The 15,035-nt window shown below is 41.5% G+C and overlaps 1 protein-coding gene across 4 annotated transcripts in view; it reads left to right on the top strand.

Moving 5' to 3' along the window:
- The window catches only part of FRY (FRY microtubule binding protein), a 432,396-nt gene that overhangs the window by 388,449 nt on the left and 28,912 nt on the right, over nucleotides 1-15,035 (top strand). For 3 of the 4 annotated variants that reach the window (XM_040979817.1, XM_040979818.1, XM_040979820.1), the window contains exons 51-55: nucleotides 2,809-2,979; nucleotides 7,214-7,414; nucleotides 8,157-8,318; nucleotides 10,697-10,863; nucleotides 12,252-12,441. In XM_040979817.1, the coding sequence (XP_040835751.1) occupies nucleotides 2,809-2,979; nucleotides 7,214-7,414; nucleotides 8,157-8,318; nucleotides 10,697-10,863; nucleotides 12,252-12,441 (891 nt within the window). Of the gene's footprint in view, nucleotides 1-2,808; nucleotides 2,980-5,930; nucleotides 5,940-7,213; nucleotides 7,415-8,156; nucleotides 8,319-10,696; nucleotides 10,864-12,251; nucleotides 12,442-15,035 lie in introns of all 4 variants that reach the window. The other variant, XM_040979819.1, reaches the window with a different exon arrangement.

The raw sequence follows: 15,035 nt of genomic DNA, 5'->3' as shown, positions 1-15,035 counted from the left end.
CACCCACATGGGAGACCTAGAAGAAACTCTTGGTTCCTGGCTTCAGATTGGCTCAGATCCAGCTGTTGCGGCCATTCAGAGAGTGAACCAACAGATGGAAGATCTTTGTCTCTTTCTCTTCTTTGTGTAAAATCTACTTTTCCAATAAAAATGAGAATTTTTATAAAAAATTTTTTAAAAGGTTGAGGCAGATAATGAACCCATGCACTATGAGTTGGATGCAGGTGTTTCAAGTGTTGCCCCAAACACCTGCATCTCACCAAATACTTTTATTCCATCTATATTATAGTACCTGTATTGTTTATAGAAGAAAAACATGCTGGGGTGTGTGCACTGTGGCTCAGCAGGTTCGGCCACCACATGGGAGGCCTGTATCTCATCCTGAGCATCTGGGATCAAGTTGCACCTTCCCCTCCACTTCCAATGCAGCGTCCTGCTAACGCCCTTGTGAAGCAGCAGGTGGCAGCTTACACACCGGGTCCGTCCTTCCGATGCAGGAGAGCTGGATGGAGCTCTTGAACCCTGATTTCAGCCTCACCCAGCCCTGGCTGTTGCAGGCATTTGAGAAGTAAACCAGCAGATGGAAGATGCAAAACCCACACCCTCAAATAAAGAGATAAATAAACAAGCACTTTTTAAAAAGAATTACAAACTAAATAATATCCCAGATGAAATACAAATGAACAAGCAAGTTGTTCTGTGAAGATTTTTTTTTTAATTCCAAACTATTTTTACAGCAAATACTTGTTAAAGTGCTATTTCTTATCATTTGGGAAGGTACTCAGCCGATCTCATCCAAGCATGGTGTCCATTTCAACTCGCTTTTAGCGCTGTTGGTCAGTGGAATTGTGGCTGCTCCTGCAACTTTATTTGAGGCAAAGGGCAGAGTGGCAGGGGAAACCAAGCCCCAGGTCACAACAGAGACAGAGTTGTGCTTCTGCAGTGCGGCACGCTCAGCCAGGGAGAGCTGTTTCTTTCTGTGCTTGTATCTGGTGCTTTGTCCTCCAGATTCCTGCTGTCTGCCCCATGCTGAGCCTTCGGAGCTAGAAATGGCAATCACAGCAGCACTGCCTAGGAAGGGGAGCCTTTTCCTGAGGAGGTCTCTTAATATTTATTTATTTAAAAGGCAGAGGGACAGGAGGCGGGGGAAGAGACAGGAGAGAGAGAAAGGGAGAGATCTTCCATCTGCCACTTCACTCTTCAGATTGCTTCAACAGCTCGGGACTGAGACAGGAGTCAGGAACTCTGTCCAGTGCTCTTCCGTGTGTAGTAGGCACCCAAATCCTTGGGCCATCTTTGCCCCTCCCTGAGTACATGAGCAGGGAGCTGGATGGCAAGTGGAGCAGCCAGAATTCAAGTCAGAGTTGGAAGCATTCCCTCCACCCACTCTACCAAGCAGGAGCTAACAATCAGAGACTTTATGTCCCATCTCTCAAAGACTATTCAGCTGGCCCTTCCTCACATTACAAATTTGCCATCCTATACACAAAACTATGTATGATGTGCCCTTTGATGCTGTATCTCATATGGCATTCTTAAACACTAGCAAAATATATATATATATATATATTAAACCTATTCATTTTTAAAAAATCATTTGCTTGCTTATTTGAAATGGAGAGAAACAAAGAGAAAGCTCTCTTCTATCTGCTGGTTCACTCCCCAGTTTCCAACAACAAACAGGCCTGGGTCAGGCAGAAGCCAGGAGCCGGGAACTCCATCCCAGTCTCCCACATGGGTGGCATGAACCCAGGAATTTGGGCTGCCATCTGCTATACTTTCAGGTGCTTGAGCAGGAAGCTGGATCCCAAACAGATTCACCAGGGCTCAAGCCAGTACTCAGTGTGTATCCCGAGCATTGGCTTAGCCTGCTATGCTGCAATGCCCACCCTTCTGTGTACTTTTGAGAGATGTCCGTTACACCTACTTATGTGCTGGTAAATGATGTAACTGTCTTTCAAAACAGAGTAAAACATTATGAGAATGCTTTAAAAAAGTTTGTGCAAAGGTGTGTCATGGGAAAATTATGTATAGGTGTCAAAAAATTGCAACCAAAGAAGCTTACATTTTAATTACACTTTCTGCAAGCATTTTAAAGTACTTTGATATAAAATACATGTTCAGTGGAGGCGGAACAGCAAAACCTGTTGGTACTTTGCAGTTTCTCAATACTGGCTTAGGGGAAAGAACCCAAACATAGAGGTTAATCTTTAAATCTTACTATACTAGAAACTTGAAAGACACACTTGGCTTAAATCAGCAGGACAAGAATGTGGGTATAAATTATGGAAAGTGTTTCCTGAGCCACTCTTCTTTAACTGAAATGAGCAAAGCTTTACTTTCTAACTTTCTAACTACTGTTTAACTTTGCCAGTTCCTGGTTTATCTCTAAAAAGGTTAAATCCTTTGCTCCCACAGTTTATTCTACAATAACCCGTCTGGATATCAGTAGTCCTTAAACTGTTAACAAGTATTTGTTGTGTGTGTGTGAATTGCACAGTTTCTACACTCAGAACAGTGGAAAAGTTGTGAACACGGTTGTTACAGAGAGGATCCGCTCTCCAGCCAGTAAGTGGCAGCAGTCCGACTCTGAACATTTTCCTGTGTGTGAACTTGCGACTCTGCCGCGAGTTTAATCTGAAGGCACCTGTCCAACATAAATAATAAAAGAACATTCTAAAAATACCCACTTAAGGAATTAGGTGTGTACTGGAAATACAGTGCTAGGAGGAAGGGCCAATTACCGTTTTCCATTGCACAAACAAGGGAAGGAAAGCCGGTTCTCAGGAGCGGACTCTCGGTTTCTAGGTGATCTTTTCCTCGTGTGGGGATCTGGATCTGCTGGAGCACCAGACGAGCCTGGTGTCCTCCGAGGACGGCGCCCGGGAGCAGGAGAACATGGATGACACCAACAGTGAGCAGCAGTTCCGAGTCTTCAGAGACTTCGATTTCCTAGACGTGGAACTGGAGGATGGAGAGGTAATGCTGCTTTTCTGTCAGTCAGCCCTGCCACCTTTGCCTTAATAACAAATCGGTGTCCAGCTCGCTGGAGAGTGGGTTTTCGTAACAAAGGCCTTCTTTCATTGGGAAGCTGTAAACTTGATTCTGAATCAACTTATTCAAAGCACTGCCACTTACTTAACTGTGGCAAGAGTCACCACACCCTTCCTGCCGGAGCCCAGAGCAGAGCTGCTGAGTTACTTCTAAATGGCTAAGACCTGAGTTTTAATGACCACACCGAGGCTCTGCATGTGTGTTTGTGTGTGTAGTTAAAAGGAGAACTTGGGAAAAAATATTACAGGAACATTTCTGTTCGGAACATACCTGTTCCCTGGTACCTGGATGACATTTGCTAAGCATGTCATGTGAAATGAGAAGGTGCTCAAAGTTGGTAACTTCAGAGTCAACTACAGAGCGAGAGCAGAGCCTGAGGGCCTCAGCACTTCTGTGCAGTGTTTGACGAAATCATTAGAACTTGAGACAGAATCCAAAACACAGGAGAGAGCTCTTTACTCTGCTCTTTGTCAGTGGCTAGCATTCCAGACACCTGGAGCGGCTGAAGTCAAGCCTCAGCAAGCAAGTGCAGCTGCGGTTTATTTTGGATGGTAATCTTGGTAATAGATGCTGTGATGAATCATGTTTTTTAAAGGATAGGCAGGTGGAACATCTCCCTTTCATTCAATACCTAAGGGATGTTCCAGCTGAGAGGCAGCCCTGCCTCCCGGCAATGAAAACTCAGTCTATTTCAGTGAGATTGCCTTTAGTAAAGATGCCCACTACTGAATCTGGCTCATATTTAACTATGTGCACTGTATTTCTTAGAAGGCTTTCCACTCATCTTAAGATTGAGATGGAAGTCAAACATTACTAACCTGTGCTATGGCAGCTAGCAGCCTGCTAGCCTCCCTCAAAAGATGTGATTGCTTGATGCCCAACCCTCTTTGGTCTGGTGGAGGCCCAAGAGCTGTCTGTTTTTGTCCTCTCTGCCTTACTCATTCCCCAGGATTGTGTCTTCAGAATAAACAATATTCTTCTCATCAATCCTATCCCCTGGAAAAAAAAAATTGAGTAGACTTGGTGCTTAAGGGGCATAAAAAACACTGAGCCTTAAATTAATGGCTGATGTAATGGTCACCTAGAATTGTCTGAGAACCAGTAAAAAGTATTAGAGTCTTGCTTTGACCATAATTAGCAGCAGAGAAAGCAAAGCTCTCAGGATTGCTTTTAAAATGTAACACAAAGCACTGTTGTTTTGAATACTTTTTAAATGTCTCAGAGCTCATGTCAAGAGTAACTTTCCTAGCATGAAAGTGACTTACACTTGTTCTGAGACTAGAATTTAAGCTTAGGCACCTTCTACGCTCTGGAAGTTAAACTTAGGGACAAAATTGATGCAGCATGAGCGGCAGCGTTGGCCAGTTGCAGAGAACACGACATGGCAGAAATGCTGTGAAGTGGAGGAATCAGGAAAAATGAAAACCAACAAATTTATTTTTGCCATTTTGTGCATTTCTTTTTCACTTAATTGAGAACCAAAAAAAAGAGATAGTCTGAAAGCTCCAACCTGCTGGCTTATCCCCAAATGCCCACAGTGGTGCAGGCTGAGCCCAACCAAAGCCAGAAGCCTGGAGCTATTTGGTCTCCAACATGGGTGGCAAGGAACTAACAGTCATCACCTGCTGCCTCCAGGGTGCTCATTAGAGAAAAGCTGGAGGGGAGCGGTGCTGGGACTCAGACACAAGCACTCAGGGAGTGAGATGCAGGCATCCCCAGCAGTGTCAGCCAACAACCAATTCCTGATAAGTGCAATTTCCATCAAATCTCCATGAAAAAAAACAGCATAGATGTCCAGCACTTATAAATATACCAATGTCTTTCAGAGGCAACACATAACAAATACTATATCTTCCTTCTAATCTTCTCTTGGTTATGTTAGACTGCAACTAAAAATAAAATCAGTGATTAAGATATTGTTTACAAATTCAAGAGTTTGACAGTGAACCTCCTATCCAAATAAAACATCCAGGAATGCTTTTGTACTTCTATATAAATTCTTAGTAAGTGATTCTAGCATGCCTATAGAGTAGCAGAAGGACAAGGCTTGGTGCTTCATCTCTGCCAATGAGCTAACAGTGCTGCAACAGGACACACTCAGGTCCCCTTGCTTTTGGCTTCCTTGTCTATTCAATGACTATAACATTTTCCCAGAGAGTTGACAAGGAATTTGATGCCATTACCTATGATCAGCTTGTAGATTCTTATCAGGCATGTGGTTGGCAATAGTCTTCTCATACTTTCATTGATGAATAATTTTAGTATTTCCTCACTTAAGTTTGGCTTCCTGATCAAAATATGATTTCCTTTCCTATTTAATATTGTGTTGTGAACTTGCTGAATAATATCTGTAAAGGGTTTGCCCTTGACTTTTGACTATGTTTAAAAGCTGCTGCATCTTTGCTGTTAATCGCACTCTGCATTGAACACATCATGATCACCAACACTTTCAGCTTTGTGAGCTGGATCAGATAAAAATGTCACCTTTTTTCCCCCAGTGGATAATTCTCTTTAGTTTCCCCTTGCATTTAGCAATATTCTCACAGATAATTAGGCATCCTGAGGGGAAAAAAAAAAAGTGTTGAGGAAACCAATGTTGGCCGTGAAGGACAAGGCTATTTCAGAAACTGTCCTTGTGAATTTGCTACCCTAATACACCAACATCACAAGGAAGTATGGAATTTCTGGTGTTGCATACTGATTCGTCTCTTTGGGTTTAGTGTATACGTACCTTGTTTTAAAGTTGCATCTGTGGAAATATAGATTGTTAGTACTGCTGGCTGCTGTTAACACTAAAACAAATGCACTTGACTTTCTTTAATATAACCACTTTAAATAGACCTTTTGTTTTTCTGTCCATTCAATCTGCTACCCAGGAACTTCAGGTAAGGTGATGCTACTTTCCGTTTGGATATGCTAGCAGATGTTTTACATCATAGCAGATGTGTAACAACATATTGCTTTTTCCTCCCTTCCAGCATATGTATGCTTATTTGTGTGTGCATTTCAGTTTAGGTGTGTGTGATAGAAGACCTATTTTTCATAACTATACTATGTAACTATTTTAAATGTAAGTGCAAGATTTTTCTAAAAATATCTCTGCATAGTTCTAGAAGTTGCATCATTATGTCTCTTGAGAGAAAGTGAATTTTTCTAGCTGATTCTGGAAATCGTGTAATTTCTGTTTGATCGCACAACTGGATGGCTTTTATTGTCACTCTTAGTAGAAGTGAAAGCAATAACTGCATCAAACAGTACACCATTTACCAATCCAGTTCAATCTTTTTGTTTTACAGGGATTAGATGTCATCTCTATGACTATACATATTTTTACTCAAACCTTTTGCAAGTAAAAATGGGTGCTGACAACATTCAAACCCAGGTCACTGCTGTAAACCAGGGTCATGCTGGGCAAGCTGGCCTGTGATTGTATCTGTGTCCTATCAGAATCATTTTAAGTAGCTACATTTGGGGGAGCATATTTGGTCATATTGGATCCAAGTTCCCTCAGCAGCAATTCTTGTTTACCAGGATTTCAATATAGAAAGAATATTTGGAAGAATATTAATTCCAATACTTCTGTATTATTCTACTTGTAAACATGTCTACATTGTTTGGTACATTCCTATCAGTATAAATCTTGAGTGGTTTGATGACTGGCATGAACATTTCCATTTGGAGTACGTAGTGAGTCTCCACAGTTTCTTAGACATAAAAACACCCATTATCGTGAAAACCACTGATCTTTCAATTTTGGATGTAACACAAAACATAAATCTGGAATTTATAGGAGGGGCAGGATGGATGGTGGCTCTGACGTTAGGAAGTGCCTTTGCCATGGTAAGAACACTTGGGGAGTGTCCAAAAGTCATTTAAAAGACTTTGAGGCTGAACCGTAACACTGGTGTCAAACCCTCAGCCACCACCCAAGAAACCATTTCAACACCCTTGCCTCTAACAAAGCTGTTGGGTCCTGTACCAAGATACCTTGCTTTCATGGCCTCGCTGACACTCTTTTCCTATCAGGTAAGCAAATGTTTTGGTACCCATGCAGATAGGGCAGTTAAGAGTTGGTAATGTCTGTTTGGAGGCTGTGACTAAGTGTGTGTGTAACAATGTGCATGGTGGTGTAAACACCTGGCTGATGGTGTGATTTCAGGGGGAGAGCATGGACAATTTCAACTGGGGAGTGCGCAGGCGTTCCCTGGACAGCCTGGACAAGTGTGATATGCAGATTCTGGAAGAGCGCCAACTCTCAGGAAGTACCCCCAGCCTGAATAAAATGAACCATGAGGATTCCGATGAGTCATCTGAGGAGGAGGACCTCACAGCCAGCCAGATCCTGGAGCACTCAGACCTGGTAAGTAGGAACTCTGCCGCTCACAAAGGGGAGACTTGCTTTTCCGTCGTGAATGCAGGAGGGTCATTTCCAGTGGCCCCAAAAAACTTTCCATAGCTGCTGAGGTCAAAATCTGAACTGTTGGGTGGGGCCCGATTCTGCCGGACTTCTTGGCTGTGGCTTGCAACTGGACACAAAGACAGGCATGCAGGGGACTTCGCAGAGTTCATGGACAGAAAAAGAATTGAAACAGGACAGTTTATGTAGATGGAAAACAGTTTTGAAATCCATGTAGAGTTTTAGTAATGTACATTTCCCGTGTAATGTGTCTGCCTGGATTTTAAAATCCCTAACACCAAAATATACTTTTATCTTTCCATTTTGCAGCAGCTTACTGAAGAGTCCTCTTACATGTTATATACCCTGAAATATATCAAATCTGTGAAGGCCTAGATGTCTTCCACATTAACCTTTATGATACTGGAATCTCCGGAAATAACTTTTTTCTCAGCTATCTAAAAGCTAACAAGACAGGGCAGTCATCTAAAAATACAGGATTGGGGTCTCAGGGGCCGTGCCATAAGCCAGAGAACCAGCTGCTATGTGTAAATTCCAATCGCAGGGCAGCATAGAAGTTAGAATATTAATCCCTCTCCGCCCACAACTAGAGAACAATGGCTTCCACTTTTAAGTAAAGAATAATTAGACCTTTTAAAGAATGGGGACTTCGGTCTATGTGTTATTTCCTTTGCTTTCCAAACAGATCATGACCCTCTCGCCCTCTGAGGACACTAATTCCTTGGAGCTGCTCCACACGGCCTGTGACTCGACCCCCGCTGACCCCCATGCCTTTAACGCCAGGATGGCCAGCTTTGATGCTTCTTTGCCCGATATGAACAATCTGCAGATTTCTGAGGGCTCAAAGGTGAAGAGATTTGGGCAATTATTATTATGGTTTCTTTTTTAAAAACAAAATATGTGTTTCCTTTTTTCTGAGAATTCCTAGGAGAGGATGAAAAATAGGATTATCATTATCTTTCTGGCTTTTTTTTTTGGAATACATGAATTCTGTGTGTGTGTGTGAGCTTATGTTTTAAAGTCATTTTTCCCTCTATAACAACAGCCATTATTTTAAGGTTATTTAAAAAGAAACCTTTTGCTTGAAAACTGTTGACTGAAGGCGAAACAAACTGATGTGTGTCTATGGGAATTGGTGAACTGCTTTCATTGTCAGGACGTCTATAAAACTAGATGCAAAGGGACATGTGGGTGTGTGCGTGCATAGCGGGAAATTTTTCCCCGTGTAGGAACCAATTATACAATTTGTGCTTTGAGTCTATATTCTCCTTCTGGCACTATTGGAATTTCTGCTGTCCATCATAGGATCATGCCAGATTTGCAGACTCTGAAGAGAAAAGCAACTAATGGACATGATCTCCTTATTGAATTTAACAGGAAGAATTAGTAGTGTGTATTTTATTTTTAAACTTTATCTTCAGGCAAACCCTGTCCATAAAACTATACTGCTATACTGTTGGGCATATATGCAAACACAGAGTATAATTTTATTTCCTTACATTAGAAATAACCAACAACAAATACCAAAAGAATTTATTATGATACAAAAATTTATTTATCCTGAATTTGATTATGGTTCTGTAAGCTTAAAAGAGAAAGTAGGACAAACTTTTGTGAAAGTATATTCCTCTGACATATGTAATGGAAAAATATTAAGACTGGCTATTTTGTATGTCACAGTGTACAGAAAACAGATCTTCAGACTAAGGTTAACTGACAAATTGCAATTTCAAGTTTAAGTAAGTCTAGGATGGCTGTCCTGCAAAGGGACTGTGACCAGCGTTCTGAGAGTTAGCAAAGACAACAACAAACTTAGCTAGTTTAAAATTCCAGACCTAAGATTAAGAAATATATTTCATGATGAAAAATCACAAAATATACTTGACGTTATTAGCATCTGACTTTTCTTGGTGCTGGTATAGTAATTTTCCCATTTTTCTATTTTGAATGCTCAATTACATAGGTATGTCTTAGAAAACATCACCTAATTCATTTTTGGAGAGCTATTCTGATTTTCCCCAGAGCTAGGTTTCAGTGAGATTTCCTGTATTCTGTGATGATTTATAAGAACTCAGCCCTTGTCTTAGATAACATTTTTGTGCACTGATATCCAAGGGAGAGACTCACTGGCAGTACTGTAACTTTAAAAAGCAGAACAAAGCCGGCACAGGTAAACCTCGGAAATTCAGTATTGAGCCATCTTGTTTCCCTAATGTATGTGTAGCATTCTTATTTATTTTCTCTCCAGTCCTAGACTCAAATTACTGTAAATGGGTAGCAAGATGTTAGTCCATGAGAATGCCCTAATTCATAAATATTTCTATTTTCTTAGTTTGTAAGAAAATGACTCACGTCTTTTTCTTCCTCTCCTCTCCTGATGGTGTGATCCAGTTGCCTGCCTTCCTCTCAGAAAGAACAATCCGTTCCCTCCCCACCCCTCCCGGCTCATTTTCCCCTGGCCGGAGCTCAAGCCCAGCCTCTTTTTCCACTTGTTAAGTCTCTTTCCTGTCTCACTGATCTCAGTTCTGCCTGCCCTGGAGCTCTTGTATTTTACTGCTCACTTCACAATGTTGTTAACAAGATGAGAGCACATACTTACCCGTTATCTTCTAAGGAGTGAGGCATATATTGTATGCATGTGGATCTTAGGTTTTTCCATAAAGTCCTCTATCTACCAACAGGCTCGGTGAAGGCTCTGAGTCACTTTGAGCACACCACACACGTGGTGCTCAAGCCAATATGACAGGCACTGATGATTCCAAATTCTGGCTTCCATTGGCAAAGGGATTTGCATTGGAAAATTTTCTGAATAGGCTTGTTCTAGCAGGCTAGGGTGGTATAAAAAAGAAGCACTTCTGATACAAAGATACTGATCATCCAGGCTCTGGCTGTGATTACAGCCTGGTTTTTGGCAACTCCCTTTCCCACATGGAAGTTCCTCATCTTTAAAATGTGGAGGTTGGACCAGGGGAATCATGATTTTTTTCCAAGTTTAGCATTTACTCCCCTTAAGCATAGGTCATCTGAGAGCCCCTTTGAGAACTACTGTAGAAGAGACTGAAAACACTGGTCAAGAGTGAGCAGTCTGTATTCCAAACAATTTGTGTCGATTTCCTGAAATTGCAGTGTCGCTAGAAAACCTTTCCATCCCTGCCCTTCTGGGCATTTTCCTTTGTCCTGTATGTATGCTTAGACACTGGGGGGATTCTGTTCCATCTCCTGCAGGCCGAGGCCATCCAAGAGGAGGAGGACGCCACCGTGCAGGAGGATGATCTTTCCAGCTCCATCAACGAATTGCCAGCAGCTTTTGAATGCAGTGACAGCTTCAGCCTGGACATGACTGAGGCAGAGGAAAAAAGCAACCGAGCCCTGGACCAATTTACTCTTGCAAGGTAGGGAAATGTTTGGTAGAAATACTCAAGTGCCTTCAAACTCAAGTTCAGCATCAAACCTGTATTGCGGGGACTTCCTAATGAAGGAACCCAAAGTGACAAAGACCTTGTTAAACCTCAACTGAATTAGCATCATCCAACCCCAGTGCAGGGGAAAGGATGCCCAAGTAAGACATGAAAAGCCAGAAAAGGGGCTGGGGACACGGTACAATCCTCAAAGTTTATTTCTTTAGTTAAAAGGTAAACTTTGAATCTTCCATCCCCTGGTTCAACTTTTCAGATGAACCCAAAGGTTGGGCCTGAGTCAGGTGACAGTCAGGAACTTTACTCAGATCCCACAGGTGGCAAGGGCTTAAAACATGGGCCATCTTCTGCTTTCCTAGGAACATTAGCAAGGACTCAGAGTAAAAATTAAAGCAGCAGGGACTCAGACAACACTTTTATGGGATGGTGGTATGGCAGAGAGTGGCTTAACCAGTTGTACAACAGTGCTAGCCCAAGACCTCATATGCTCTGCAGACAGACCTAGCAAGTCTTGGAGTCAGTTCCATTTTGAGTTTAAAGACTGAATAAGAGATTCTTTATAAACTGGCTACTTCTCTTTAAGTATCTTCCAGCTTAGCAGCTGGACCCCTGAGACCAGTGAGGTCTCTAAAAAGAAAAATAAATTCATATATACATACATATAATGAGGAGAGGAAGATTTAAAAACAAGAACATAGGCACAGCAACTAGAGTAAGTCATTAATGATCATCCTGCTGATTTACTTTGGGTGAAGAAAGCACAGATCAGATCCCTCACAGAAACATGGAGGGAAAGTTTGACATGGTCAGACAGAGGCAATGGTGGGCAATATCTGTCCATCGATGGGAGAGATTAACGTAACACTTTGTGAAGATTTTGCTTCTCTTTAATCGTCACTTTTTTCCTTCCTCTCTGGCTCTCATCCCCCAATTTGGACCTGAGGCATGTACTTTCACTCATTAAAAGGAGAAACCAGGAGATTCTAATGTTTAAAATCATTTATTTTTACAATGAAAAGTTGGAAGGAAGGAAAGTGCCAAAACCTAGGAATGAATGTTTACTTTGAGACAAAGCACTAAGGAGGATGAGAGAGAAAACTCTAGTTGAACACTAAGAGCTACCCTGAATCTGTATTAAGGAAATTAGAAATGGAAGAACTGTGGAGATTCTAAAAGTGAAAATTCTTCATAAAATTAAAAAAAGAAGAAAACCCCTGCCAACTGCTGAGTGAAATCAAGTCCCCGCAGCCTCTAGAAGGGAAGAGTGTGCCACGTTGGGGGTCCTCGAGCCCGCTGACCCGCAAGGCTGGTATCAGTGCGACCTGGTATCTTCGTCTTCACCTAGTCTTTTTTCTTTCTTGCAGCTTTGGAGAAGGTGACCGGGGCATGTCTCCCCCACCATCACCCTTCTTCTCGGCCATCCTTGCTGCCTTTCAGCCCACAGCCTGTGACGATGCTGAGGAGGCCTGGCGCAGTCATATTAACCAGCTCATGTGCGACTCAGATGGCTCCTGCGCTGTGTACACATTTCATGTGTTCTCCTCTTTGTTCAAGGTAAGGGCACAGTATTAGATGTGAGCTCCAGTTGCAGTCACACACCCCCAGAACCTTGGCAGTTTGTACACCCAGCAACATTGGAGTCACACATGGGCGCTCGCAGATTGTACCTGTTCACCTGTAACACTATCCATGACTACTGTACTCAGGAGATGAAGGACAAGTCAACAAGTAATTGGTGGCTGAAGGCTGAGTTTTATTGTTGTCTGCTGACTGTACATAGTCCCATGGGTTCTTCCTTTCAGCATAGTTTGATCTATATTTTTACTCTCCAGATTTCATCAGTGGATTGGCAGGGTTTGGAGAGAAAAAAGGAGACAAAAAGAAAAGAAAAACGTGCCTTAGAATAGAGAAACACAGGCCTTCCAATAGCGTTGGAATTAACCAGACCTGTGTGTTGAGTTCAAAGCACACAGTAGCCATGAAAATGGCAATGTTGCAAAGAATACTCAGCTGGCAGACAAGGCCACCAGTGAAGAAGTGGTAACCTGAGAACACAGATATAATTTAGGAGACATAGCCTTAAGAAAATCGTGTGTGATAGTGTTCCTCTGTTTTGAATACCTAGGAAACAGTTAAAATTATTAAACAGGATGGGCTGTTTTCTTAAGGTGTCCCAATTTCTTTATAACTCAAACAGCATTACCACAGACTATCTAAGGGTATGTAGAAAAATTTTGCTACCAAAAATTTTTGTAATCCTTGCATACTTTAAGAATACATATTTTCCATGAACTTTTATATATTCCCTGTGTACAAGGAAAAACAGGTAGGAATGATATCATTCCAACTTTGAATAGACTTGGATGATGAATGGGAAGAGCCATTAACCTCTGAGTTAATGCTTAGACCTATTGAGGCTATCATGAGGCCTGTCATTTATCTATCATCTGCTAAAAGAGCCATTGCAGAAGGGAAATATGGAAAAAGAAAAAACTATCAAAAATGAAAATTATATCCTGTTTAAATGTGTTACCTCTAAGGACTAGGACACCGCAAAGGTTAAGCTGTCTTAAAACATCTCAACAGCTTTCAGTAACTAGTGTCTCTTGACTCAGTTTTCTGAGCAGGAATGGTAAGCATTGTAAATCTCTTATGACATGGGGTTACTAAACCCCTAAGAGTATCAGACCTAACTGCCTCTCAGTCTTACTCTAGTGAATCTCATTCAATAGACAAAACTGCAGTTATTTACTATTTTCAGGAAGACATTTGTTTTTAAAAAATGATTTATTTATTTGTATTGCAAAGTCAGAAATACAGATAGGAAGAGAGACAGAGAAGATCTTCCGTCCGATGGTTCACTCCCCAGGCGGCTGAAACAGCCAGAGCTGCGCCAATCCAGAGCCAGGAACCTCTTCCAGGTCTCCAGTGAAGGTGCAGGGTCCCAAGGCTTTGAACCACAAGCAGGGAGCTGGATGGGAAATGTTGTCGCCAGGATTAGAACCGGTGCCCATGTGGGATCCTGGCATGTGCAAGGCAAGGACTTTAGCCACTAGGCCACTGCACCTAAAATGCATGCTGTTTTTAATGCTGAAAATTTTTCACATAATCCATTTTTTTTTTTTTTGGGCTGTTTGCATTGCCCATCCAGGCACTTTATTTATTTATACTTTTTTTTTTTTTTTATTGTTGCTTACACTGTATTATGTAGTACAGTTTTATAGGCGCTGGGGATTCCCCCCACCCCTCCCCATACCCCTCCCCCCATGGTGGATTCCTCCACCTTGTTGCATAACCATAGTTCAAGTTCAGTTGAGCATAATCCATTTTTGAAGGATTGTATGCCAGAGGTACTAAATGATGGCTCCCTAGGCCCTCCTGCTGGGTGCTACTCTGTCCAGTCTTTAACTTATATGAAAATCTGTTAGAAAGCTGAAGGGACAAATTCAGAATGCTTTTGGCCTTAAGCACAATAACCCAATCGGTTTCCAAGAGGTAAGAATTCTAGAAATACTTTAACATTAAACTGATCATATTGTTTTCAAAATGTTTAATAATCCATACATATGAGGGATCCTCAAAGTCCATGGAAAATATAGTATAAAAAAACTATAAATGCATTTTGAACACCAAAATAAATTTACTTTAAATTTAATGAATATTTATTCATTACAATTGGCATTTTCTAATGCAATTTACAGGCACCTAATGGTTGGTATTGTTTGATGGATGTATTGATTTCCCTATACAATGGCAAGTACAAATTAGGTTTTATAACTCAAAGGGGATGACAGCTCTTCCAGAAAAAGCCAGTGCCTTTGAATGGAATTTGTTAAAACATTGTGTGCTTGGAGTTCAATCTGCCAACCAGTAGAAATGTAGCAAAAATAAAAACCAATACTTACTGAAAAAAGTCTTGAACATTGACACTTTGGAAAGTGACGTTTTAGGGAGGAATTTTCCACAGTGGATGACTCGGCTTATTTAAGATGAACATTCACACGCCTCTCTTCCCCTAGCTACCTTTGAGATTCCATGCTCATTTCATACTTTTATAATGGCCACATCTTTAGTGCTGTCTCCAGGAAAAAGAAATAAGCTCATGAGATAATATGAACAGAATTTAAAGCATGTTGTATATGATAAAT

Source organism: Ochotona curzoniae, unplaced genomic scaffold, assembly GCF_017591425.1.
Source record: "Ochotona curzoniae isolate NIBS_2020 unplaced genomic scaffold, NIBS_Ocur_1.0 contig_3332, whole genome shotgun sequence".
NCBI classification, from domain to species: domain Eukaryota; kingdom Metazoa; phylum Chordata; class Mammalia; order Lagomorpha; family Ochotonidae; genus Ochotona; species Ochotona curzoniae.
The sequence above is the reverse complement of the archived record's forward strand: the minus strand, read 5'-3'. Positions and strand labels throughout refer to the sequence as shown.